Below are 24562 nucleotides of genomic sequence, written 5' to 3' on the forward strand. Positions count from 1 at the left end.
TTGGTGTGCGTGTGTGTGTGTGTGTGTGTGTGTGTGTGTGCTGTGAGGCTTGCAGGATCCAGTTCCCTGACCAGGATTGAACCCGGGCCCCAGCAGTGAAAGCACCAAGTCCTAAACACTGGACCGCCAGGGAATTCCCAACACCTGCTTGATCTTGTTCACCCATCTTCCCGGCAAGCATGCTGCGGGGGGTAGGCGGCAGAGTTGGGGAGGCTGCCTGCTCTCTGGATGAAAACTCAGGCAGTGCCATGACGTTTGTGATCACGAATAAGTAATAGAAAGCGCCATGATAACTTTAAATCTCAACGCTCAATGTAGTAATTAAAATTGCCAAGTCCCAGGTAAACATCAAAACTGAACACCTCTCGGGTGAAATGCCTTTCCTCTTGCTTGCCTTCTGGAGGGAATGTGGTCAGTTCCTCCTTTCTCCCTCACCTCCTCCCACCTCCCCAGCTGGGGGATTGCAGCAGGGCCTGGAGGGAGGGGAGGAGGGGAGGCAGAGAGCTCTTACTCAGCGTTCCTGGTTCCTGTCCAGAGAAGGATTTCCTGTGTTCTGGGTCTTGCCCAGGTTCAAGCTGTCTCTCCCCACTGCCTCTTCCCTCCCCCTCCCTGCCGTGGGTGCTCTGGAGGTTGCCCTGCTCCCCCTCCCATTCCCCGGATGAGGCTGGGTGCCCCCCAGCTCCTGGTTTCTGTAGGTGAGGTGGGGAATGGGACACTAACAATGCCCTCCAGAGACACCCTCTCCCTCTCTCTGGCAGCCTGGTCCTTTCACCCCCGAGGCATGAGGCCAATTCCGGAGTATTTCCTTTGGAAGTCTGCGTATACTCCAGCCCCTCCTTTGGTGACAAGGCACCTCACCTGTTGTGTTTTCAAATGGGTCCCTCAGTGCCTTTCACACAGGGCCCAGCACACCACACGCGTGTGCAGAGAGGCCCACCTGAGCCCGTGTGCAGAGATGGGGTCCCAGGAGGGCAGAGTCCCTGGGCCATTCGCAGATGTTTGCTGAGCAGAGGCCCATCGCGTGGCTCGATCCGGGCCTGGTGGAGATGGGCATAAAGCTCTGGGTTTCCTCTCCTAGAGGAGTGGCCCTGGGCACCCTCGCAGGCCTCAGCGTCCTCATCTGTAAGCCGGGCACATCACGGTTCATATGTCACGGGACGGTGTGGGGTGAACGGAGGGGGCCGGTGAGGGCCGGGCTGGTTCTTACGGCGGTCCCCGTGGCTCCCCACCCCATCTGTCACAGACAGGCCACCATTGCGGATCTAATTCAGAAATAGCGTTTATTGAGGTGTCCCCACAGGCCGGCCCTGAGTCCCAGCCGCTGGCGCCTCGGGCTCACTCCTCCTTCTCGTCCCCATGGGTGATGATGTAGCACAGGGACTTGTAGTCGATGTTCCCGGCCAGGTCCATAGGCGTCAGGGCGAACATCTGCTCCACCTGGGGAGGCACTGGTCAGACGCCGCCCAGCCAGGGCGTCCTGGGGGCCGGTGCCTGTGACCCGAGGGAGGCCTGCGACCCTTCGCCCCGCCCCTGGGGCTGTACGCTGCCCCTTAGCCTTTGCAGCCGGAGGTTGGGGCAGGAGCGAAGGGTGCCGTGGGTCACAGGGCCCACCCTGGCCACGGGCCCGGCCCCCCTCCCCCTCCCCCTCCCCAGTGTAGGAAACCTCTTCCAGATCCTGAGGTGCACCGCACTCCCACGCCTGGGCCTCCGCACACACAGCTCGCCCAGGCTGCACCCTCCTCCCTTTCTGATTCCATGTCCTTCACCCTCCCGATCCCAAGAGAGACGGCACCTCCTCCGGAAAGCTGGGCTCTAAGCCCATGAGGGCAGTGGGTCACCGAGACCTCCCCAGGGCCCTGCGGGGTGGGGGCCCTGCGAAGGGGCCTGGAGGGGTGTTGAAGGAGCCGGAGTCTTCACCTCGGCCAGAGAGAACTTGTCTGCCTGGGTCAGGAGAAGCTGCTTGAACCTGGAGGAGGTGGGGAGCAGTGGGGAGGGCCTGGCAGGGGCGGCCGATCCGGGAGGGGAAAATGGAGGCTCCCCTGGCCCAGGTGGCCACCCCCCCCAAGAGCAGAGAGGTCCCCAAGGTACAGGTGGCCACCCTCACAAGGGGACCCTCCGCCCTCCCTGCTTCCGTCCAACACGGTGCCCCCCGGCACTCGCCCTGCTGCTCCCACTTACTCGTCCCTGTTCACCACGCCCTTGCCGCTGGGATCAAACAGGCGGAAGGCGCTCAGGATGGCTTCCTCGGGGTCTGTCCCTGGGAGGCCGAGGGGGCCAGCTAAGCAGCCACACGGCCATCGTCCCGGTCCCACCCGGGAGGAACCCAGGGTGCAGGGGGAGTCCTCCAGTCCCAGAGAAGCGAGAGGCTGTTCCGACAGGAAGTGCCCCTCGGGGCTCAGAGGTGCCAGGACCGGCTGTCCTTCTGAGGTGGGTGAGCCTGGCAGGGAGACCAGGACTGGGGATTTGGGACTGGGAGCTGAGGGCGTTATTTCCCAACCCCGAGACTCGGGCTGACCAGTGCTCACGGGTCTGGAATGCAGAGGTGGGCCCTACAGCCTCTGGGTGGGCAGGGCCAGGTACGGTATGGGAGGGGTCTGGGTGGGATTCAGGCCGGGTCCAGGCAGGGTCCAGGTGGGGTTCAAGCTCGCTGCCTGGCCAGGGCGATCCAGAGCTGCCCCAGGCTCACCGTTGAGCTTCTCTCCAAATAGTGTGAGGAAGACAGTGAAGTTGATGGGCCCCTTCCCTTCCTGCAGCATGGCATCTAGCTCCTCTTCTGGAACATTCACCTTCCCTGGTGGGGCGGGACGTGAAATGGACACAGGGACCTTGAGTGTCCCTGAGTAGGGCCTGGGCTGCTCCTCCCTCCTTCCCAGGGTAGAGAGTGAGAGGCAGCTCTGGGTGGGGGAGGTGAAGCGGAAGGAAAGTGTGATGGGGGAGGGGGTGTGATGGGGGAGGGGTGTGAGAGGAGGGGGAGGGTGAGCCGGGAGAAGAATACAGGCCGGGCGCTGCCTGTTGAGAGCCTGCCCATCCCCTCTCAGCGGGCTCCCCCCAGCCCAGCAGCTCTGAGCAGGGACCCTGGTGCGAGCAGGGCAGGGCCGGGTGGGAGGTGGGCGCCCTCACCCAGCTGGGAGTAGGTCTCTCGAAGGTCCGACTTGCAGATGATGCCGTCACGATTCTGGTCGATGCAGCTGAAGGCCTGTGAGGTGCGGGCCACAGTCTCCAGGTGGGAACAGTCCCCACCCAGGGGAGGCGGGAGGTGGGGGCATCCTGGGTGGTGGGAGGAGCAAGGACAGGGGCCAGGACCACTGACCTACAGAGAAGAGGGGTGTACTGGGGGCAGGGTGCAGGACGGGTCCCAGGCTGTTGGGGGTAGGGCACTCACTTCCTTGAACTCCTGGATCTGGGCTTGCTCAAACATGGAAAAGACGTTGGAAGAGCCTCGCTGGGCCTGCTTGGTGGCCGCAGCCTTGCCCCGGGTCCCCGCCTTCCTGCTGGCCTGCAACACAGTGGGTGCGGAGGGGTCCTCTCCCCAGCTCCCCAAGGACTCCCTGCCACGGACCTCCCCAGAGCGTTCCCGGGAGAGCCCGGGTCAGGGTCCTCTTCCTGGCCCTGGAGACCGTCTCTCCGGGCCCAACACAGGCACAGAAGTCACTGGCTCCGCTCCCCCAGCCCAAGGGACAGCACCTGGGGGGCCGCTGGCCTTCAGCCCCCCCACCTGGCACTCACCATCGTCTCTCTCTGCAGCAGCCTAGTTGCTGCGAGGGGCCCACAGCCCCCTTTATGTCTCAGCCTTATCACCTGGAGCGCACCAAATAAGGACAGGAGGAGAGGACAGGCCCAAACTTGGCAGCCTCTGCCTGGGCTGGGGGAGGACAGGGCCCCCGAGCAGATTCCAGCCACGTTCCTGGCGACCTTCAGGCCCCCCCGACCTGTGACATCCGGGTGTCTACCCACCCTGACAGCAGCGGGTGAAACGCCTCCTGAGAGCAGAGTCGCAACTCTCACCACTCTCATGCTGAACGAGGGGGCCCCTGTAACCCCACCTGACCGTCCTTCCTGCAGTTCCAGCCCAGAACCCGCTCAGGCCAAGAGGACAGCAGCGGTGCGGGGGGCTGGCCCGGGGCCCCCACTGGGCTTGGGAGGGCAGTTGGTGGTTCTGAGGATGGTCTCTGGCCTGAGACCCCTGGGGATTCCCAGAGGTTTTGGTGAAGATGCTTGGCCCTGGCCTCTGGCCCCTCTGACCGAGGGGCAGAAGGCAGCCCTGAGCTGGCTGTGACCCCAAACAGAGCCTCCATGTGATGCTTTTGGAGCACGGAGCACTGCCTGGACCCCAAGCATCCCCTGGGATCCCCATGAAAGTGGGTCACGAGCCCTTCTTGCGGGGTTCAACCGCAGAGTGAGCGGCCCGGGCTCTGTCCTCTGTGCCAGAGCAGCAGCCTCGAGGCTCCTTGCGGGCCCGGGGCAGACAGGGGCTCCCTGAACCCGGAACAGGAGATGGCCCACCAGGGTGAGGAATGCAGGGAGGCCAGCTGGGAGGGCAGGGTTCTCATCCAACAGCCCCAACGTCCCTTTTGTATAGCAAGTAAGTATTTTATAACACCCCTTTTACTCTCCTGAAATGAAATTCATAGGCTATACAAGCTACCTCCATAGAGAATTGTAAAAAAAAAAACAATACAATGCCCTGAACCATAACATGAAGGACAACTAGGAAATAATTTATGGTAAAATGAGATCAAATACTGTAGCTGAATGGTGGAACACGAGTACATTACTACTGATAATGAAGTCATCAGATGCTCACACAAACTTCTGATGCATAATTTAGACTCGAGAGAACTAAAGAGATCAGAAGTAATTCCACATGAGGCATACCAGAAAACGAGAGAGCATCTCAAGGAGGATGTGACAACTCAAAATCACAACTTTGGGTTAAGTTCTGAATAAAACAACACAGTTATTCCAGATTTGCTGGATAGTTTCTCTCATTGAAAAGTGAGTGGAATACACACTACTATATACAAAATAGATAATCAACAAGGACCTACTGTATGGCACAAGGAACTCTACTCAATACTCTGTAATAACCTATATGGGAAAAGAATCTGAAAAAGAATGGATATATATATATATGTATAACTGAATCACTTTGCTGTACACCTGAAACTAACACAACATTGTAAATCAACTATAGTCCAATATAAAATAAAAATTAAATTAAAAAAAGATGATAACATCCAAAAACCTGAAAAAAAAGTGCGTGTATGTTAAAATCTTACAAATATGTGTTCATAAGTAACTGGTCTTAGGCCCTAGGCTTGGCTAACCTGAAATAGGCATTTCATTCAGGACCAAATTGGAAGGACCGCAGAAATCATGTGACTTCTTGTAATCCTGGCCTCCCACTGCAGTCACTGTCACAACCCAAGTGGCTCCAAGGATCCCCTGTTGAGACCGACCTGCAGCAGGACCAGTCCCAAGAACCAGCCGTCCCCTTTCCCAGAGCAACCCCACTCCTTCCCAGACACTGCCTTGGAGCTCTTGGAGACCTCAGAACCACACCCCGCATCCCACAGGCTGGTGGGCAGAGGCCTGGGCAAGTCCAGGACCTCTGACCACACCCCGCCACGCCACCCCATTCCTGTTCCTAAGGCCTGGTCTGTCACTCTTCACACTCCCCAGCATAGCTCTGTGGAGAGGATGGAAAATTCCAAAACACGCCTAGGCCTGCAGAGTGTCTGTGTACATGTGACCACGTCTATATGTTTATTGTCCCACAGTCTTATACACAGAGATCAAAGAACGGTGGACAAGGTCATGTTCTAAACTTTTAAAACTTTTAATTAAAAAAACCCACACAGTCCCAGGTTGGGCATGGAGAGGTTGGTGTGGTACATGGAGGTCTGGTGAGAAGAAAGAGGCCTGGGTTGTCCCTTGGGGGTGTGCTGAGTGCTGCTGGGGTTTCTGAGTGCCCAGCGCCGTGGGAGCCGAGGACTCGATCCCGGAGATGCTCCCAGGCCTGTCTGTGGGTAGGGGGACTCCTCCTCTTCCTGGGCCCCTCTGGGCAGGGGCTTTGGGGACTCTGTCTCTTGCACTTCCTGTGAGGGTCCATCCCAGAACCAGAAACCACTCAGGGATGGCAGGATGGGAGGGAAAAGGCTGCCATCTCCAGGCCTCGGGGTACCCACAGCCTCCAACATGGAGCTGGTCCCTTCCATTTCCCAGGCCTGGGTGATCAGCAGCTCCCCGGGGCCCACTGTGGAACCCAGGTCTAGGTCTGGCCAGGTCATGAGGGCTGCCTCCCCATGTGGGTTGGGTTCCCAGGGAAACCAGGCCATAGTAGGGTCCAGAGGGCACCCCCTTCCCAGAGCCAGGGCTGAGCCAGGCTGAAAGCTCCAAGAGGCAAGCAGTGCAGAAATGCAACAAAATCCTGAGTTAATAACTCCCTTCTGGGCCCTTGATTGCAGCAAGAAAGGCGAGGTACTTTGGGGGTTCTCCATTCCTGTTCATCTCAGCCCCCAACCCAGTCAGGGCCCTAGGGCTATCCAACCAACTGACCCTGAGAGAAGAGGCCTGCCCAGGGCCTCACCGCATCCCCAGAGAAGCTCTCCCCATTTCCTGGGGTGACAGCGGGGATGGGAGGCATCCAAGGTCCTTACAAGGAGAAGCCTCTTGACTGGACCAGGTTGGGGGGACCTGTAGGGAGTGTATCCCCTGGAGCCCAGGTCTAGTAGCGGCCACAGTCTCCTCCTTGCCTTGCAGCCTTTATTCTCACTGGCCCAGCATGCAGGCCTTCTTACAGGCCACCGCGGAGATCAAGGCGGCACCCCGGCCGCTGCCCTCCTCCGACTCGATGAAGGTGATTTCACAGCTGGGCGTCAGCCTGCGCACGCTGGCGTGGAACCGCTCCTTGAAGCTGAGCAGGGGGCAAGCGGGGCTGCGGTTAGTTAACGCGCTGAAGGCAGGGCAGGGGGTAAGCCAAGGGGAACCTTCCCCTGAGTCTGTGGGCTTAGGGGGAGCGAGGAGATTAAGAATCCTTGGGACCTCGGAGAGCATCCGTTTCGGCCTGCATATCATAGATGGAGACCGATGCCCGGGCTCTGCCCTTAGGAGGCGAACTCACAAGAGGGAGGCTGGACCCGGCGGGGAGGTGCAGACGGCCGAGCGGGCCCACCTGGGGTGCAGCTTGTACACTGAGCCGTCCACGCCCACGGTGATGCGCATCACGTCCTCGCTGCGGCTCTCGCGCATGCGGTTGATGACGCCCGCCAGCCCCGCGGAGCACATGCGCGCGGCGCGGGTGGACACGCTCTCGCAGGCGCGGCGCACGATGTCGCAGTCGGTGGCCGACGGCCTCAGCCCCAGCGTGCTCAGGATGTTGTAGATCTGCTTGCGGTCGCCCGAGTCACTGCGGGGCGGGGACAGGAGGGCGTCGCGGGAGGGTCGCTTGGTCCCAGACCAGCCCGATCCCCACAGCGGCGGCCTCTTCTCCTCCCCCTGCCCGCCTCTCCCAGGCAAAGCGCTTTTGGGGCTCGGGCTTCCGAGCAGAGCGGGTCTGGCTCCGCCAGGGACCAGCAGTAATCTGGTCATTACTCCTCTCTCTAAACCCAGGGTTTCCGCCCTAACGTGGGTGACACTGCCGTGCCTCGGGGCTGTTGTGTGGATGAAGTGAGACGAGGTCCACAGCGGGTGGGGAAGCACAGAGAGGACGCCTGGTCTCCGTCAGCTGCCCGACGGCGGGTTCCCCTGGGGGCTGAAGGCTACTCCCGCCGCCGTTGCCCCACCCCGGAACCTTATCCGGTCCTGGGCTCCTGCCCCCTGAGTCCGGGCCCCTGACCTCACCAGGGTCCCGCCCCTGCCCTCTGAGCCCCGCCCCCACGCCCCGTGGGTCCGGGTCCAGGACCCCTCCCCGCGCACGCCACCACTGTACCCCACCCCTCGCCCCCGCGCGCCAGCGCACCTCTCCACCTGCGACACGAAGCGTGTCTCGAAGGCGCCGCGCGTGCGCAGCTTCTCCGAGGCCTCCCCGTGGAAGAGCAGGTTCTCGTCCACGAGCTTCAGCAGCACGAGCCGCACCAGCTCGCCCATGTACTTGCCTCCGATGAGCTTCTCGTACCTGGACAGAGAGCAGCCGGGTCATCCCCAGCAGGGAGGTCCCCACGAGCAGGCAGAGGCCAGCCGCCCCCCCCAGTCACGGCCACGAGGAGGCCATGTGGGACGCTGTGACCACCCCCCGCCTTGGCAAAACCGGGTTCACGCCCGTTCCCGCATTTATCAACAGGGGCTTTGGGGCCTTGGGAGACGGCTCTACTGTGGGGCCTCGGTTCAGTCCCTCTGAGACCATCCTCAGGAAGGACCCTGCGCTGAGCCCACTTGGGTTTTCCCACAGCTGTGGAACGAGTGCTGTTCTCATCACCCAGTGTCAGTTGGGGAAGCTCAGGCTTAGAGCGGCTAGTGACCAGCCTGGGGCGGGTCTCTGCTCACTGGCTAGGGCTCCTAGGTCCCTGCGCTCCTGGAATCCACGGAGTTGGCCCGGTGGCGCTAGAGTCTGTAAACCTCCGTATTTTCATCTTGTAGTACATTGAATACTACCGACCTAGTAGAGGTTTATGAGAGCCCGAGAGGAAGCTCATGAAAGAATTAGCACTTGCCTGGTGCGCCGCAGAAGGCGGCTGATAAAAGAGAGCCCTGACTCAGGACAAGTTCTGGCTCGCCAGCTGTCCGCGAACCTGCAGCATCCCCCCAAATACTATGATTCATTCTGTGAACGTGTTCAGAGCTGTACCTTGGGGAACTCTGGGCTAAACCCAGTTAACGTTGCTGGGGGGCGTCTCAGAGCCTTCCTGTGCCAGGGGTCACCTGTCGGAAGCGGGGAGGTTCCCGCTCCTCTATCCACAGACCCTCTTTTTTTTTTGTAATCTTAGTTTGGCCACCCTGCGCGGCATGTGGGATCCGACCAGGGATGGAACCCACGCCCCCTGCAGTAGAAGCGCGGAGTCTTAACCACTGGGCCGCAAGGTAAGTCCCCATAGACCCTCTTTTTAAAGACTAATCCTTGGCATCTCTCACTGTTCCCGGTTCACAGAGGCGCACACGCGTACGAGCTGAAGGAAGAGAAGAGCCAGCTTACGAAGGGATTGTCAGTTTGCTTTTCCCCAGAGCTGTTTAAAAACAAGCCCATTATCTGCGGGCAGGCCCCATCTGCCGCCAGAGCGGGGCGGGGCCGGCGTGGGGGGAGGGCGAGGGCGGTCCTTACAGCTGCTGGCCGGGGTTCAGGGAGTTCTCGTCCACCACACGGTCGTACTCCAGCAGGAACTCGTCCAGCTCGCCCGAGTCCCCGAAGGCACCCCACTCGGTGTTGACACACATGCGGCCCTCGTCCCCTTCCACCAGCTCCACGTTCTGCATCTCCTCCATGTAGCAGGCGTTGCAGCCCGTGCCTGCGAGAGGCCGCAGCGTCAGGCCCCACCTGGCGCTGCGCTTCCTGGGATGCCCCCTGGATGCATGGGTGTCATGCATGCCGCAATGAAGATTCGGCTGGGTGCATCCCCCCGGCAGGAAGCCCCGTGTGGCCCTGTCTTCCCAGCTTCCTTGAGCCCTCCACCCCCAGCACTCCCTACATCCCCTGGAGCAAAGGAAACCAGCTCTCCCAAGAGCTGGAAGACCTGGGTTTGCTGTGTGACCTCAGGTAGATAAGCCCAACTCCCTGGGCAGTTCCTCTTCCCCAAGAGGGGTTGGTAACACCTACTCCTCCTATTACCTGGGTAGTTGAGAGAAGTGAGGGAAAGAACATGTGTCAGAGTGCTTTGCCAATTAGAGATGGGTATGGGATGTTATGATTTTGTCTTGTCTATGCGCCACCCTTGTGTTCTGGCACTTTCTAAGCATGTGTTTGAGCTTCTCTGTCCCAGGATCTGTTGTGGGGAGGAGGCGGGCACCCAGAGGTGAGTAAGTCACAGTGTGGGCCCTTGGGAGCAGCACACGGGCCACTGCAGGCGGGCCTGGCTAAGGAATTTGTAATTTGTAGGGTCCCATGCAAGTGAAAACATGGGGTCCTTTGTTCATAAACTGAGAGTTTCAAAATGGTGACAGCAGAGCTTCAATCTGAACGTGACTGCACACCCCTCAAGCCATCAGGGACAGCAACTCAGTCATGCCAACCTCACACCAGCAGTGGAGCTGCCTGGAATTCGGGCCCAGTGATGCCGGGCCTTCCAAGTTTTTGTGGGGAAAAAACAAAGAACTCCAGACTTTGATGTGGTTTCTCCCAATGTTTAGCTCTTGGTAATTATCATAAACATGTTTCTAAGCACATCAGGGCAGATGCGACCACGTGCCACTCTGCCATCTCTGCTCCAGATGGGGCGAGCCTGAGGCAAGCGGCTGTAGAGCCCAGGTGGTGGTGTCTTGGGGAACCGGAGAGAGCCAGGGGAGCACTGCCAGGGCCCCTGGAGCTCCTGTTTAGGTGTGGACTTAAAGAACTTTCCTATCAAACTCTTAGAGGAAAACATAGGCAGAACACTCTATGACATAAATCACAGCAAGATCCTTTTGACCCACCTCCTAGAGAAATGGAAATAAAAACAAAAATAAACAAATGAGACCTAATGAAACTTAAAAGCTTTTGCACAGCAAAGGAAACCATAAACAAGACCAAAAGACAACCCTCAGAATGGGAGAAAATATTTGCAAATGAAGCAACTGACAAAGGATTAATCTCTAAAATTTACAAGCAGCTCATGCAGCTCAATATCAAAAAAACAAACAACCCAATCCAAAAATGGGCAGAAGACCTAAATAGACATTTCTCCAAAGAAGATATACAGATTGCCAACAAACACATGAAAGAATGCTCAACATCATTAATCATTAGAGAAATGCAAATCAAAACTACAATGAGGTATCATCTCACACCGGTCAGAATGGCCATCATCAAAAAATCTACAAACAATAAATGCTGGAGAGGGTGTGGAGAAAAGGGAACACTCTTGCACTGTTGGTGGGAATGTAAATTGATACAGCCACTATGGAGAACAGTATGGAGGTTCCTTAAAAAACTAAAAATAGAACTACCATACGACCCAGCAATCCCACTACTGGGCATATACCCTGAGAAAACCATAATTCAAAAAGAGTCATGTACCAAAATGTTCATTGCAGCTCTATTTACAATAGCCAGGACATGGAAGCAACCTAAGTGTCCATAAACAGATGAATGGATAAAGAAGATGTGGCACATATATACAATGGAATATTACTCAGCCATAAAAAGAAATGAAACTGAGTTATTTGTAGTGAGGTGGATGGACCTAGAGTCTGTCATACAGAGTGAAGTAAGTCAGAAAGAGAAAAACAAATATAGTATGCTAACACATATTTATGGAATCTAAGAAAAAAAAAAAAAAAGGTGATGAAGAACCTAGGGGCAAGACAGGAATAAAGGCGCAGACTTACTAGAGAAAGGACTTCAGGATATGGGGAGGGGGAAGGGGAAGCTGTGACAAAGTGAGAGAGTGGCATGGACATATATACACTACCAAATGTAAAATAGATAGCTAGTGGGAAGCGGCCACATAGCACAGGGAGATCAGCTCGGTGCTTTGTGACCACCTAGAGGGGTGGGATAGGGAGGGTGGGAGGGAGGGAGATGCAAGAGGGAAGAGATATGGGAACATATGTATATGTATAACTGATTCACTTTGTTATAAAGCAGAAACTAACACACCATTGTAAAGCAATTATACTCCAATAAAGATGTTAAAAAAAAAAGAACTTTCCATCCGAAAGGTGAGAATGGAAGGAGGAGATGTGAGAAACTAGAGGAGAGGCAGAGAGCAGGCCCGCCCCTTAGAACATGTTCATGCAAGTGGAGATGGGTCCTAAGAACACAGAAACCCTCAGGGCTGGCCCTGAAGAGGCCGTGGAAGCAAACAAATTTAATGCTGACTTTCTGGGAACCAGGGCCCAGAGAGTCCAGGGAAATACCCGCTCGCCTGTATGTCCAGTAAACACTCCTCAGTAAACACTCATTGTAAAGCCTTGGGAACTTCTGGGAAAGGCCCTCGGTTGGTGGGAAAGGGCCACTGGGGCCAGTGCTGCCTCCTTTCCTGGTACCTGCCTCCACTTCGGGCAGGGCAGACGGCTGCCCCGGGGTGTGGTAAGACTGTCCAGGGAGGGATGACACCACTCTGGTTTATCCTCTTCCACTTGGACAAATCTGTCCAGGTCGGTCAACTTACCAGATAAGGTGATTTAATTAAATCCTGATGGGCCAGGTGGACGTGCAGCTGGTACACCATCTGAGGCAGTGACTTGTGAGTGTTGAAATGCTTCCTACCAATAAACAGCACCTGTTTATTGGTACACCCAATACCAATATACATTGGTATACTGTCTTTTGGGACACCCCTGCTGCTCCCTAAGACCACCCTGGGCTCCAGCACCTCTGGGGTCCATGACTGGCACAGAGGCCATGTGCAGCCTGCTAAAGACGGGAAGCCTCGGCCCCATCTTTGGTGGTGGCCCAGGCCCCTGGGTCAGGCAGGGAGCGCATCCTTACCCACAATCATGCCAACCTCACACCGGCGGTCTTCGTAGTAGCAGGAGATCATCGTGGCCACAGTGTCGTTCACCATCGCCACCACGTCCATCTCAAAGTCCTGCCAAGAGGCACAGAGGCAGTGGTGATGGGGCTGGGCGGGGGGTGGGGGGGCGGTCTCAACCTGCTCCAGGCCAGTCCAGCCAGGCGCAGAAGGCAGAGACCCCTTCCTGGGGGGACGCCCAGAAGGCCCTCCCTGGCTTCCCGGCAGGAGGTGGGGAGGGGGAGGGGGCCCAGGGCAGGGGCAGGTGCAGGTGCTACTCACCCCTCTCCGTTTGATGGCATCTCGCAGGAGCCCCACGATGTTGTTCCCTTCTGCTCCTGAGGCCTTGAAGCCCTTGGTCCAGTTGAGGAGGATGCCCTGGGGGGAGAGGGGGGCCTCAGTGGCTGCTGGATGCTGGGGGCAGGCGTGAAGGGACGGGAGCTAGCTCGGACCACAGGGATGTGTACCCACTTTATAATTAACCTTTCTTTTAAATTAATTAATTTATTTTTATTTATTTATCCGGCTGCACCAGGTCTTGGTTGCAGCACGCGGAATCTTCGTTGCGGCATGCGAACTCTTAGTTGTGGCACGTGGGATCTAGTTCCCTGACCAGGGATTGAACCCGGGCCCCCTGCACTGGGAGCGCAGAGTCTTAGCCACTGGACCACCAGGGAAGTCCCTGTGCACCCACTTTAAAGCTGAGGAAACTGAGGCTCAAAGCAGCCATATAAGTTCAAGAAGTGCTGGAGATAATTTTCTACCAATATCTCATATTTCTGCAGGGCTGGGTCCCAGTCAATTTAAGAATGCTTGTGTAGTTAAGCCCAGAGTCGTCATCCCAGAGTGACGATGAGGTCCAGAGGGGTGCAGCCAGTATAAGAGTGGGGCTCCTCTCCTGTGTGCACCCTCTGCGTGCGAAGGTCCCACCTGGCCCTCAGTGCCCAGCGGGGACTGGGGCTTGGAAAAGCACTGTGAGATGCAGCTCCTGCTACTGCTTCTGCCAGGAGTACTGACCTGGCTTCCTCTCTGACCCAGAGGGCCTGTGTGTTATGTATAACTGTGCGTATGTTTGGATCATTTACACACACATGTACATATGTATGTATATTCAATGTGTGTAGGTGTGTATGTATCGTTGACCTGTGACTATATGTATGATTGACATGTGCATATATGCAAGCATGTATACTTGACATGTGTAAACATGCATGTGTGATTTACACGTTTATATGTATGTATACTTGATATGTATGATTTACATGTATATATGTATGTATGATTGGCATGTGTAGATATATATGAATATATAACTGGCCTGTGTATATATATGTATGTATAATTTATGTATGCATAAAAATATGCATGTACAATTTATGTGTTTATATGAATGTATAATCGACATGAGTGCATGCATGTGTATAATTTAAATGTGCAGTGTGTACATTTATGTGTACATGTGTACAATTCACATGTATAATTTATGTGCATACATACGTATAATTTACACGTGTCTATGTGAGCATGTATAACTGGTGTGTGTGTGTGTGTGTGTGTGTGTGTAATTTACATGTACGTGTGTGTGTGTGTAACTGTGACAGGCTAACTTGCCAGCTGGAAGGCAGGGTAGACCCTCAGCCCCGGCACACTGCCACCTCTGCCACAGGCAGCGGTACAGCATAGAGATGACACACAGGTGTGTTGGAGCCTGTTTGCCTGAGTTTGAGCCGCAGCACTGCCACTTCCCACCATGGGCAAGTTGCTACACCTCAGTTTCCTAACCTGTAGTGGGGGTGATAGGCACGCCTCATAGGGTTGTGGGAGGCAAATAGTAAGAATCAGCTAATACGATCATTTCCCAGAGTCTCACGAGAGGTAAGAGATGGAGCCAGTTTGAATCCAAGGCTCTTTCCCAACAATGGGAGCTGCATTTGAAGGCAGCACAGGGCAGAGTTCATGGGTGCCTTTCTCTGGGGTGTCTGTCCATCCGTCCGTCCACCTCCCCCCACCCACTCTACACCTGGTCCCACCTTGTCGATGTCTTCGTGCCTCACAGGAAAGGAGAAGGTGAAGCCCAAGGGCAGCTTCTTGTGCTTCATCTGATGCTTGTCCAGGAAGTCGGAGATGCACTCAGAGATGTAGTCAAAGAGCTGGAAGATGCCCACCGAGGTGGCCATCAGCTGCAGAGGCGAGCCTCCTGCCGAGGTGCTCCTCAGCCCTCGCTGAGCCATAGGGCCCCAGGGAAGCGTGGCCTCCGGGCCTACCCTCAGTCCCCACCTCCTCATCACCACTGCTTGTCGGGACTCAGGCCCTGAGCCCCGCCCCATGCCAGAGTCCCGCTGACAGCAGCCCTCGGGACAGGGCAACGCCAGGACGACGGGGTTGGTCCCTAGCCCAGCTGTGCTCTGTTAGCCTGGCCCTCCCAGCTGGACCCAGTGGACTCCAGTCTCAGGCTTTGGACAGAGGCGCATCCCTGGCGATAACTACGATTTCTGACTCCAGCATAGAGTATTCTTTGTTGCCTCCAAGTGTTCTGGCCGCCCCCCCCCTGGCCCTGCGAGGACCAGCTGCCGCCCCATTCACACAGGCCTATCCACAGACCTGGGCGTTACAGAGTGCCCTGCTGATTGACTAAGCTCCCTGATGGGCGCCAGCGTTGCTCCACGCCCAGACCCACGGCACGCGGGGGTGCGGCGAGGACCAGGCGGCCACCGGCCTCCTACCTTGAAACCCGCCCCTCGCGGGGACTGGCTCTGGCTGCTCCCCACCTCCGCCCAGGGCTCATTCTACTTCTGTGGTCCTTCCCGAGTCCTCCCCGTGGCCAGATATTATCATTGCAGTCATGCCACTTGGCATCCATGCTGGTGGAGGGTGAGGGCGACACGTGGGGTGGAGATAGAACGATGGGCTGCGAGCCTGTTGGAGCAGCGTGTTCTCTTGGCTGCCCTGCCTTGTTCCAGATCCTTCTGGGAAACTGGGCAGGGGTGCGACCTTCCGGGGCCACACCCAGTGGCCGTCCACCTAAGCCTCTCAGCTCCCTCCTCCTCCTGCAGCAGGGTCCCCTGAGGCTGGGCCCACAGCTCCACCCGCCCCTGGTGGACAGCTGGGCCCTCCCGCCAGGACTAGCCAAGCTCCGAGATCCTGGGTGGTCCTGACCGAGGCCCCTGGCCCCCCAGCCCTAGCCCGAGCTGCTCACCATCTCAGCAGTGCCCGTCATGGCGTCCTCAGGGATGGAGTACATCTGGTGCTTGGTTTTCACACTCCACTGTCCCTCCTCCCCTTCCCCCACCTTCACAAGCATCACCCTGAAGTTGGTGCCGCCCAGGTCCAGGGAGAGGAAGTCCCCGACTTCTGCAGCCACAGAGAGAAGCACATCAGTCTCATGGGCACCGCCTGGCAGGAGCCCCCAAGACTGGGAGAGGAGGAGGGGAAGGCATGGTGGGGGGACCAGAAGAGCTGGACGAGGGGCCCCTGATGCCAGACATCTGGGGGACCCCAGGATAAACTGTGGAAAGGGTCAAAGGTGAAGTGGGGAAGTCAGCAGGAATCCCTTGCCTTGGGGTGAAGTCGCCCCCAGCCCAGGGCCCGCTTGAAGACCGAGGAAAATGGCCCAGACTCAGGATTGGGCTGGGAGTCCCCCAAATGACTGTGGGAAACCAGTTTCTCATTGTGAGATGAACAAAGCCAGTGTCCCGAGGCCAGAGTGAGCCTGAAGGCCCCAGGGCTGGGCCAGCGGAGCAGAGGGTGAGAACTGGCTGGTGTCTGGGGCACAGCATGTTGGGGAGCTGACTCGGGGCTGCTGGGGACAGTCAGGGCGGTTAGGAAGGGGCTGGGGCACGTCTCCCTGCTGGGGCCAGGGGAGAGCTGCCTCTGGATGAGGACCTGCTTGCTCCCATGTGAGCCCCATCCCCGCCCCGCCCTGGACGCGGTACCTGAGCCTTCCGGGGTGGAGCGCACGTAGGTGGGCAGCATCTTCACACTGGCCTCCTCGTGGGTCTCCAGCCTCAGGCCTCGGTCCATCTCCTCCTGCATCCGCCTCATCACCTTCTTCAGGTCCTCCTCCTGCAGCTGGAACTCCGCCAGGATCTGTTCCACCTGCAAAGGGAGGGAGATGGGGAACAGTTGGGCAGAGGAGGGGCTGTGCAGTACGGGGAAGGGGGACCACAGAGTGGGTGTTTCCCCCACACACTGACGGTCTCCTTTTGCCCCTGGACCCTGGGTCCAGGATGACCCATCATTTCAAACTACCACAGTTACAACCGGTTGAAAAATTAAGACAGCACAGTTCCAACACCAGCTTCCAAACAAATGCAGCTTGGGGCGTGTTGGAGGGTGAGGGTCAGAGGGCAGATGTGGCACCTCCCTTTGTACCCCTGATCCAGGCCAGGGGAGGAGGGAGGCGCTAACCAGGACAGTGAGTGAGACACAGGCTGGAAGAGCCCGTCTGGAGGGCGATGGGCAGCTGGCGTTACTGTCTAAAAGATCCGGTCATTCTACCTCTAGGAATCTATGCTAAGGGAGTTAGTGGGCCAGTGTGTACACATGTTCGTAAGTGATGGTCAAGACACGCTACTTAGAGGTGAAACCAGTTAGTTAGAGGTGTCTGGTGGACTAAAGCATGGCAGTCCATAGCCTGGAAGGCGCTGAGGCCCTCAGAGGGAGGAGAGGTCCCTATACATTGACGGGAGGGAGGCTGGCACACAAAGCTCAGGTTCAATACCGCCATTCCCGTGAGTATGGACGGCCTGGGTTGGGTTCTCCTCCCGCACCCTCTGGGGGAGTGGCCGCTTGCTTATCCCTTCATGGTGGCATGACATTGGACTTAAACACCGTGCCCATGCCCACTAGTCCCCAGGAAGCAGCGACCCTGCTCTGACCTTGCGTGTGGACACTGGTGTGGCCGCCCTTTCCCCTTTGCACAATAGCACGTGTTCATGGAGAGAAGGCCACTTCGATTCCCTATATATTTGGACCAAAAAGGAAAGGGAGGATACTCGAATAAAAGCCGTGGGTCCACTCTTCGAAAAACTCATACTCTCTCGCTAGCAGTTTTCCATGTAAGCTCGGGGGGTGGGTGGAGAAGCTCTGAATTCCAATCAGGAGACAACAGAGCTGCTTGCCCCTTCTTCCTCAGTTTTTAGAGCACACATTTTGGTGGGGACCTGGGGAGCTATCACATCAAAGGAAGACAGCCCCTTCCCAGGCCCAGGGGACAGCCCATGACTGGGCTAAGCCAAGCCCAGCTATCTTATCCCCTTTTGCTGGTGATTTTGTTTAGAGATGGGCATGTGGCCCAGTTCTGGCCAGTGTCAGGTGAAGGGAAGCCTGATTTTAGCAGGAGGGGGGCCTTCTGGGAAGGTCAGTGCGCCTCTAACTTTGTGAACACAGCTGTATAAGGGTGTGCTGACCGGCACTGCAGCAGCTATCCTGAACCACGAGGAAACAAGGCTGAAGAGAAAAGGCTGTTAGCATATTATAGATGGCAGAGAAGAGAGACAGAGTGAGCCCAGCCCTGATGACATCACTGATGTGCTGAGCCAACCCTGGACCCACCCACCTCCAAGTGCCGGTTGTGGGAATAGATACTAATCACTTAAGGCCACAGTCAGTCAGGCTTTTAGTTTCCTGCAGCCCAAAGCATTCCTAATGCACACAGATCCTTACTTAGGAGCAAATTCTCTTACCAAGACCTCACACTTAGAATTTAAATCCAGGGAAGGTCACAAAGGGATGGGGCTGACAAAGTCTACGACAAGACACACAGAATCAGACACCAGTGTTTGCTAAGCCATTCTGTAGCTCTGGGGTGAGCTACAGCCCCAGATGGGGTGAGGGTGCAGCCCACCCCAAGGCTGTCCTGGCAGGACATACCCCCGGAGAGGCCCTCATGCTCTGTGAAACAATCCAGGCTGTCCTCAGAGGCCCATGCCTACAGCCTGGCCTCGTCTCTGTTTCTTTCACACGCTTTCAAGTAAAATGTGCCAGGGAGGAAGAGTAACGTTAACACTTGCTGAATCCCTCCCATGTGCCAGGCTCTGAGCTGCGTGCACTACACAAGCTGCCTTTCGCCCTTGACACAGCGCGGGGGAGGGGCCCGCACCCGCTCGTCTTCTAGGTGCAGCCACTGCAGCCAGCGCGCAGAGTGAGGCCAGCGCCCAAAGCCACGCACTCAAGGGCCGCTGTCAGAAGTCCTCAGGAGGCTGCCCGGCGTCGCTCCCAAAACAGAACCGTAAGACATCACGGGCCCTTAACAAAAGCGATGCGGAGCCTGCAGAGGTCCAGCCCTCAGGCCCCGCAGGGCTCCATCCACCCCCCCGCCTCCGTCATGGCAGCCCAACCAGTGGCCATGAGCCTGGACTCATGAGGGGCCGTGACCCAACGGCTTCACCCTCTGTGTCCAGGCCCATGTGGGCACAGTTTGGGAAGGGTGCTGGAAGGTTCCGTGGCTGCAGTCCAACACTCCAGGCGGCCACAGGCTGACACGGGCCTCCAGAAACCCTCCCCCGTGGCAGTGGGGAGCGTCCTCCATGGTGGGTGCGAGCCCCTTTCTCGGGTGCATTGGGGCCTGCAGACACCACAGTTAGCCTGCAACCCTGAGAGGAGGCACTCCGACCTCACCCCCCAGGCTGCGTGTCTAGGCGGACGCCAGTGGGGTTCAAGTCATGGGGCAGAGGTCTGCCTCACAGACCCCGTGGGAACATCCCCAGAAGCAGGCACCGTGCACCAGGCCCCGCTTGGGGCATCCCCAGTTCTCCCTTACGCTTAATCCCCCTGGAACCCAAGCATTTTATTATCTCCACTTCCTTTCCAAGGCCACAGATCTAGACAGCTCAGAGCTGGCTTTGAACCCAGGCGCTGGCTCTGAGCCCACCTCCCCTTCCTACCCCGCTGGGCTGCCCAGCCCTTCCCGGAGCCCAGGCTGGGTGTCCGTGCAAGCTGGCTTAAAGGTCTTGCCGAGCAGCCTAGGAACTGCGGGGTGCTGCTTGAGGAACCCCAAGAAGCCACCTGTCCCCCCAGGTCACAGAAGAACAAAGCACAGACAGAGCCTGTCCCCCCAGCCCTGCCCCCATAGCTGCACCCCTGCCTGCTCACCAGGAGGTCACAGGACACAGCATCAGGGCTCACGGCTGCACCCAAACATGGTGGGAGGGGGTCTCCTCCCGGAGCAACTCTCTTACTCTCCAGGCAGGGCCACTGCCACCATCTGACAGTGCCAAAGCCCCCCAGGACTCCGGCTTCTGGTGCCCCGGCCCGGGGCTTTGCAGAAGAGCCAGACTGCCCAGTGCCCTCTGGCTCTCTGGGGTCCTCCCATCTTGGCTCTCCTGGGATTCTCCAGGAGGGTCTGAAGCTGGCGGGTTGGGGACCCACTTCCCCAGGAGTATGTGGCAACTGGCCCAGGGTCACCCACTGTGTGTACACAGCCATCCAATGGCTGCCGCTGGACCCACGCAGGGCTCATATTGCCCTCCAGGACACTGGGATGGGTTCTGGAGCTCACAGGGCACCCAGCGTTTGCCCAGGGGCCCCATGCCTTGGCCCTCTGGGGCCCTTCCACTGCTGTGCAGGCGTGGGAGGCCCTCTCAAACCTTTCCCTGTCTCCTCATCTGTCAAATAGAAGCCCCACAGGATGTCCTGCCATCTTTCCTGAGCCCTTGGGGCAGGGTCCCAAAGCACTGACTGTGGCATAAATGGGGCAGGTGTCCCCAGCTGAGCCCCACCAGCCCCCGTCATCCCTGCCCAACCAGCTGGGCCCCTCGCACTTTGCTTCCAACCTGTACAGCCCATGGCCTTGTCCAGACCCGTGGCCTTAAGAACTGTCCTCATACTGATGGCTGAGTCCTAGGAGGGGAGGTTCTGCAGACTGAGAAGGGGTGGGTTGGGCTGAGGAAGTCCGCCTGGTCTCTGCAGGCACGTTGGCGTGTCTGTTAGCCAAGGGGAGATGGACGCCAAGTAGCAGTTGAATAGTGAGGCCAGAGCGCAGGGGACAGCCTAGCACTGTCAGCTCCAGGAGCAAGTCCCCTAGAAGACGCTGTCCCTGGAGACCCCTCCTGGAGAGGCTGGACAGTGGGCATTGGGGGGGACCCGCTGCCTCGTAGCCTCCGCACCTCTGTGCCTCCTTCCAAGGGGTCCAGAGCTGCCCCTAACCTCCACTCCACCAAACCACTTGCACTACCCACACAGGAAGAACCTGCCCCAGCCGTGGCCCCGGGGACCACTCGCCCTGGCTTTGGGGTGACCCTTACCAGATTCAAAGCTGTCTGGGCCCAGCTCCTTGTGGCCTCCATCACCATCTCTCTGAGGGGCCGAAAGGTAGGTTTGCGGGGAGGGGGAGACACTCCTGTCTGCGGAGGCGCAGGGCTGGGCTGCAGGCCGGGAGTCTGAGGCCCACCCGTGCAGGTGCGGGCCGCCTAGCCGGGGAGTTGCCCGCGCAGGCCGCCCAGGGCCTCTGCCGAGAGCATTCAGCAGCTGGCTGTTGAAATACTCTGTCTACCGCCACCGGGTCAGGCAGGGCCAAAAGGGCAGAGGAGGCCTGCCTGGAGTGAGGGGTGACAAGAGCCACGGGGGGAGGGCTGTGGGGTGGTGCCCCATGCCTTCAGCCCACCGGGGTGGGGATTCGTTGCCCAGAGTTTCTGCGGAGGGGGCAGAACCATTCTATACACGCTCCAGTCCTTGGATGTGCCAGGGTGGGCAGTCATCATGCTGCTCAGGTCAGGAAAGCACATTGAAGAGCCGGGCAGACAGGGCGGGGCTGATGAGGGGCCGGCCCCACGCAGGATGGAGGGCTGGGCTTGGTCTCGGACCACGGGGATCCCTGGCTAATTTTCTCCTGGGGCCTGTCCTGTACTTGGGAGGGGAGAGACAGGCTGGTGGCTGGGAGGCCAGGCCCGAGGCCCTGAGCAAGGCAGACTCCTCGTGAAGCAGGGGTGCGGAGGGCAGGGACCTCCTGGGCTGCTCCTCTCCTGAGCCCTCAAAGCCCTGCCGTGTGGCCAATCAGGCTGCAGGATTGGTTGTGGGGGTGGGGGTGGGGGTGGGGGCGGGGGGGTGGTGGGGGTGGGTGGGCGGGGCAGGGTTGGGGGTTGCACGAAAGACCTCGGTTGGGTCATTGAGAGCCAGGCTCAGGCCCTGGGCAGAGGCGGGACTGGAGGGTGGGGGTGAGGGTTGGTGGTAGGTGGGGGATGGGGGTGGGGCCAGGAGGTGGTGAGGGGGAGGGGAGGGGTGGGGGAGGGGAGGGGACGTGAGGGGGAGCAGATGGAGGTGGGGCACCACCTTGATGACTGGCCCCACCCCCAGCCAGGGCCATCTGCCCCCACCAAGTAGAAAATGCTTGTCTTCATCAGGGGTCTTCAACTGTAAATCGTCAAAACCTGCCTCAAAAGGCAGGGAAGGTTATCCTTGGGTTTTGGGTCTGCAAAATCCAGGCCAGAGCTCGCTTTGAGAACCATCCCCCTTCCCCACTCCCAGCTCCCTGCCTGGGAGTGAACTTGTCCTGCCTGGACCTACCAGAAGCTGCCAAGCCCTGCTAAAATTAGCAAGAGCTCAGGAGTGGGCGGGGTTGGGGAGTGGTAGCTTGACGGAACGCCAGGCTCTCCCGCCAATGGCCCGTGCGGCCATCCCTGAGGAAGACCTTGACATGATTGATCCCCTTCCCAAAATAGAACCGAAAGGGCTTCACCAAACCCACATGTGACAGGTCACTGTCCCACCAGCCCCTGGCTCTGAGCCTCTGTTTGCACAGGGTGGGCAGGGCTCACCCCTGGGTTTGGAGTTGGGGGCCTTCTGGACCAGCCAGGCCAAGAAGCAGCTGCTCTTCTCTTGGTCCAGGCACATAGCACCTGAGAAGACGATCAGAATCCTCCAGCTCTGTCCTCTGGGAAGTGGGAGAGGACAGGGCTGGGCACAGATCAGTGGGCCCCTTTCTTGTTTGCTGGACTTCCAGTGTCCTCTCTGGCTTGCACTTCGACCAGCAAGCACCCCTCCCCAGAGCCCTTTCCTGGGGCCGCCTCCTTGCATTCCCCAGCACCTGTGAGGGCAGGAAGGAAGGCGTCCAACAGCCCCACTTCCCCATACTAGTTAATCCTCCGGAGCCAGACTCTCATGCATAATGCCAGCTCTCCTGTGCTCCCACCACAAGAGGTGTGCCCTGTCTCACCGTTTCCTCTTTAGGTGAGGGAGTGACACCAGAAGGTCAACACTGGGCTGGAGTCAAGGATCCCTGTAGCAAGGGATAGACCTGTCCAGAGAAGAGGGGCCAGGAGAGGGAGGGTCTCAGAGACAATGGCTCCAGAGGGATGCCCAGAACATAATTAGAGTCTTCAATATCTCAAGGGTTGTCCTGAGGAGGTTGGATGAACGTGGTTTCTGCTTAGACTTTTCCCCCCAAAAACCCAGAACTGCACAAGAATGGGCTAGGATGTCTCAGCAGATAGTGAGCTCCCAACTTAACAGGGAGAGAGAGATGTGGGGCATCTGAGAGCAAGACCAGAGGGAACTTTCTCCATGTCCCAGTTGGTACCCTCATCTTGGTTGCTCAAGGAGCTGACTGACAGGCATGATTTAATTTTCTTTGTCATTTATCTCTAGGAAATAATCTGACAAATTCAGAGATGGATATTCCAGGTTACTCTTTCTAGGATCCAAAAATGGGACATAATCCTCACACCCAACCTTAGGAAATTGTCTAAATAAATTATGCTACATTTATATGCAGTCATTTAAAATGGTAAGATTGATCTGCCTCTAATGGCATGGAAAGATGTTCACGACATCCTGTCTAAAGAGAATGTGGTGGCTACCCTCCAAGAGGGCCTCCAATGAGCCCCATGTCTTGCATTCAAGCCCCCGTGTAGGCTCCACCCATGCTGAATAGGTCTAGCCTATGTAACTAATAAGCTAGTGCAGAAATGACGGAGTGTGACTTGTGAGGCTAGGCCATCAAAGACACTGAGGCTTCCGCTTTTCTCTCTATTGGATTCTTTACTCTGGGGGAAGCCAGCACCAGATCATGAGGACATTCAGGTTCTATTGGGAGGTCCACTGAGAAAAACTGAGACCTCCTAACAATGGGCATCTCCAACTTGCCAGGCAGGTGAGCGAGCCACCTTGGGAGCAGATCCAACAGCCACCGTCGAGCCTTCAGATGATGCCACCCCAGGCAACATTTTGACTAAAACCTCAGGAGAGACACCGAGCCAGAACACCCTAGCTGAGCCACTCCTGGATTCCTGACCCACAGAAACAGTGTGAGATAATAAAGGTTTGTTTTTTCAAGCCACTAAATTTCGAGGTAGTTTTTTACATAGCAATAGAAGACTAATAGAGAGGAAAAACAGTTATAAAATATAGCATGATCCCTTTTTGTCATGTATACGTATATTACATGTAATATACACATGGGAGGAAATACAGAAAAATGGTAATAGTAGTTATCTTTTTTTTTTTTTAAACATCTTTATTGAAGTATAATTGCTTCACAATGGTGTGAATAGTAGTTATCTTGATGATGGAAATATGAGTGACTTAATTTTCCTCTTTGCTTATCTGTATGTCCTAAGTTTTTCTGCAATGAATGTGTATTAATGGAGTACTATTTTAAAATCAAGCTAAAAAGTAAAAAGGTTGGGCCTTACCTGCTATTTTGCACAGAGGCTCTGATGCCCAGATTCTGAAGGATGCAGGCTCAGAGTTAAATGTGTCACATTGCCGGTCCCCATATTCCAGTGGGAAAGAAAGTGGGGCTGGGAGCTGGAGAGCCCAGCATGCCAGCCCCTCCCCAATGGCCTGACGGCCCTCAGCACCAGCTGGGCAACAGTGTGGGCACTCCCTGACCTGATGCCATGGGGCCTGGAGGTCAGCATGGTGTTGCATGTGTTTGCCTACAGCAGGGTTGACTGGAGACTGGCAGTGCCCTTGTGTAAGGGCAGGCCAGGGGCCCGGTGGTGAGAGGGTGTCAGGCAATGTGGCCATGTCAGGGATAGAGGCAA

The 24562-nt window shown here is 57.2% G+C and overlaps 2 protein-coding genes across 6 annotated transcripts in view; both read right to left on the reverse strand.

Moving 5' to 3' along the window:
- Window positions 1-1289: 1289 nt before the first annotated feature.
- MYL7 (myosin light chain 7) lies at window positions 1290-5066 on the reverse strand. 4 transcript variants are annotated; one of them, XM_036862792.1, is made up of 7 exons: window positions 3727-5066; window positions 3383-3496; window positions 3121-3196; window positions 2687-2791; window positions 2179-2257; window positions 1918-1966; window positions 1290-1437 (listed from the first exon to the last, which is right to left on the reverse strand). In XM_036862792.1, the coding sequence occupies exons 1-7, from the start codon at window positions 4012-4014 to the stop codon at window positions 1336-1338; spliced, it is 813 nt and encodes a 270-aa protein (XP_036718687.1). In that variant the 5' UTR covers window positions 4015-5066; the 3' UTR covers window positions 1290-1335. The 4 variants fall into 4 exon arrangements, with proteins under 4 accessions (XP_036718687.1, XP_036718689.1, XP_036718688.1 ...); XM_036862794.1 differs by lacking the exon at window positions 1918-1966 and having other exon boundaries at window positions 1324-1437; XM_036862793.1 differs by having other exon boundaries at window positions 1354-1966; window positions 2179-2251.
- Window positions 5067-5227: 161 nt separating this feature from the next.
- Window positions 5228-24562, reverse strand: part of GCK (glucokinase) — a 49904-nt gene continuing 30569 nt past the window's right edge. Inside the window, exons 2-10 of one of the 2 annotated variants that reach the window (XM_036864423.1) lie at window positions 16514-16676; window positions 15778-15932; window positions 14612-14731; window positions 12864-12959; window positions 12560-12659; window positions 9257-9440; window positions 7961-8116; window positions 7124-7408; window positions 5228-6916 (exon numbers count right to left, since the gene is read on the reverse strand). In XM_036864423.1, coding sequence (XP_036720318.1) covers window positions 6772-6916; window positions 7124-7408; window positions 7961-8116; window positions 9257-9440; window positions 12560-12659; window positions 12864-12959; window positions 14612-14731; window positions 15778-15932; window positions 16514-16676 — 1404 coding nt within the window. In that variant the 3' untranslated portion in view covers window positions 5228-6771. The remainder of the gene's footprint in view (window positions 6917-7123; window positions 7409-7960; window positions 8117-9256; window positions 9441-12559; window positions 12660-12863; window positions 12960-14611; window positions 14732-15777; window positions 15933-16513; window positions 16677-24562) is intronic. The other variant, XM_036864424.1, reaches the window with a different exon arrangement.

The sequence above is a fragment of the Balaenoptera musculus genome, chromosome 9 (assembly GCF_009873245.2).
Source record: "Balaenoptera musculus isolate JJ_BM4_2016_0621 chromosome 9, mBalMus1.pri.v3, whole genome shotgun sequence".
NCBI classification, from domain to species: Eukaryota; Metazoa; Chordata; class Mammalia; order Artiodactyla; family Balaenopteridae; genus Balaenoptera; species Balaenoptera musculus.

What these genes read in the sequence shown, in the direction of transcription:
- MYL7 (XM_036862791.1), bottom strand. Translation starts at nt 4,014, where the DNA reads ATGAGAGTGGTGAGAGTTGCGACTCTGCTCTCAGGAGGCGTTTCACCC. An exon ending in AGATCCAGGAGTTCAAGGAA is followed by an intron (nt 3,197 to 3,382) that starts GTGAGTGCCCTA and finishes CGCACCTCACAG; the next exon opens with GCCTTCAGCTGCATCGACCA. An exon ending in GGCGTGGTGAACAGGGACGA is followed by an intron (nt 1,967 to 2,178) that starts GTAAGTGGGAGC and finishes CACCTCCTCCAG; the next exon opens with GTTCAAGCAGCTTCTCCTGA.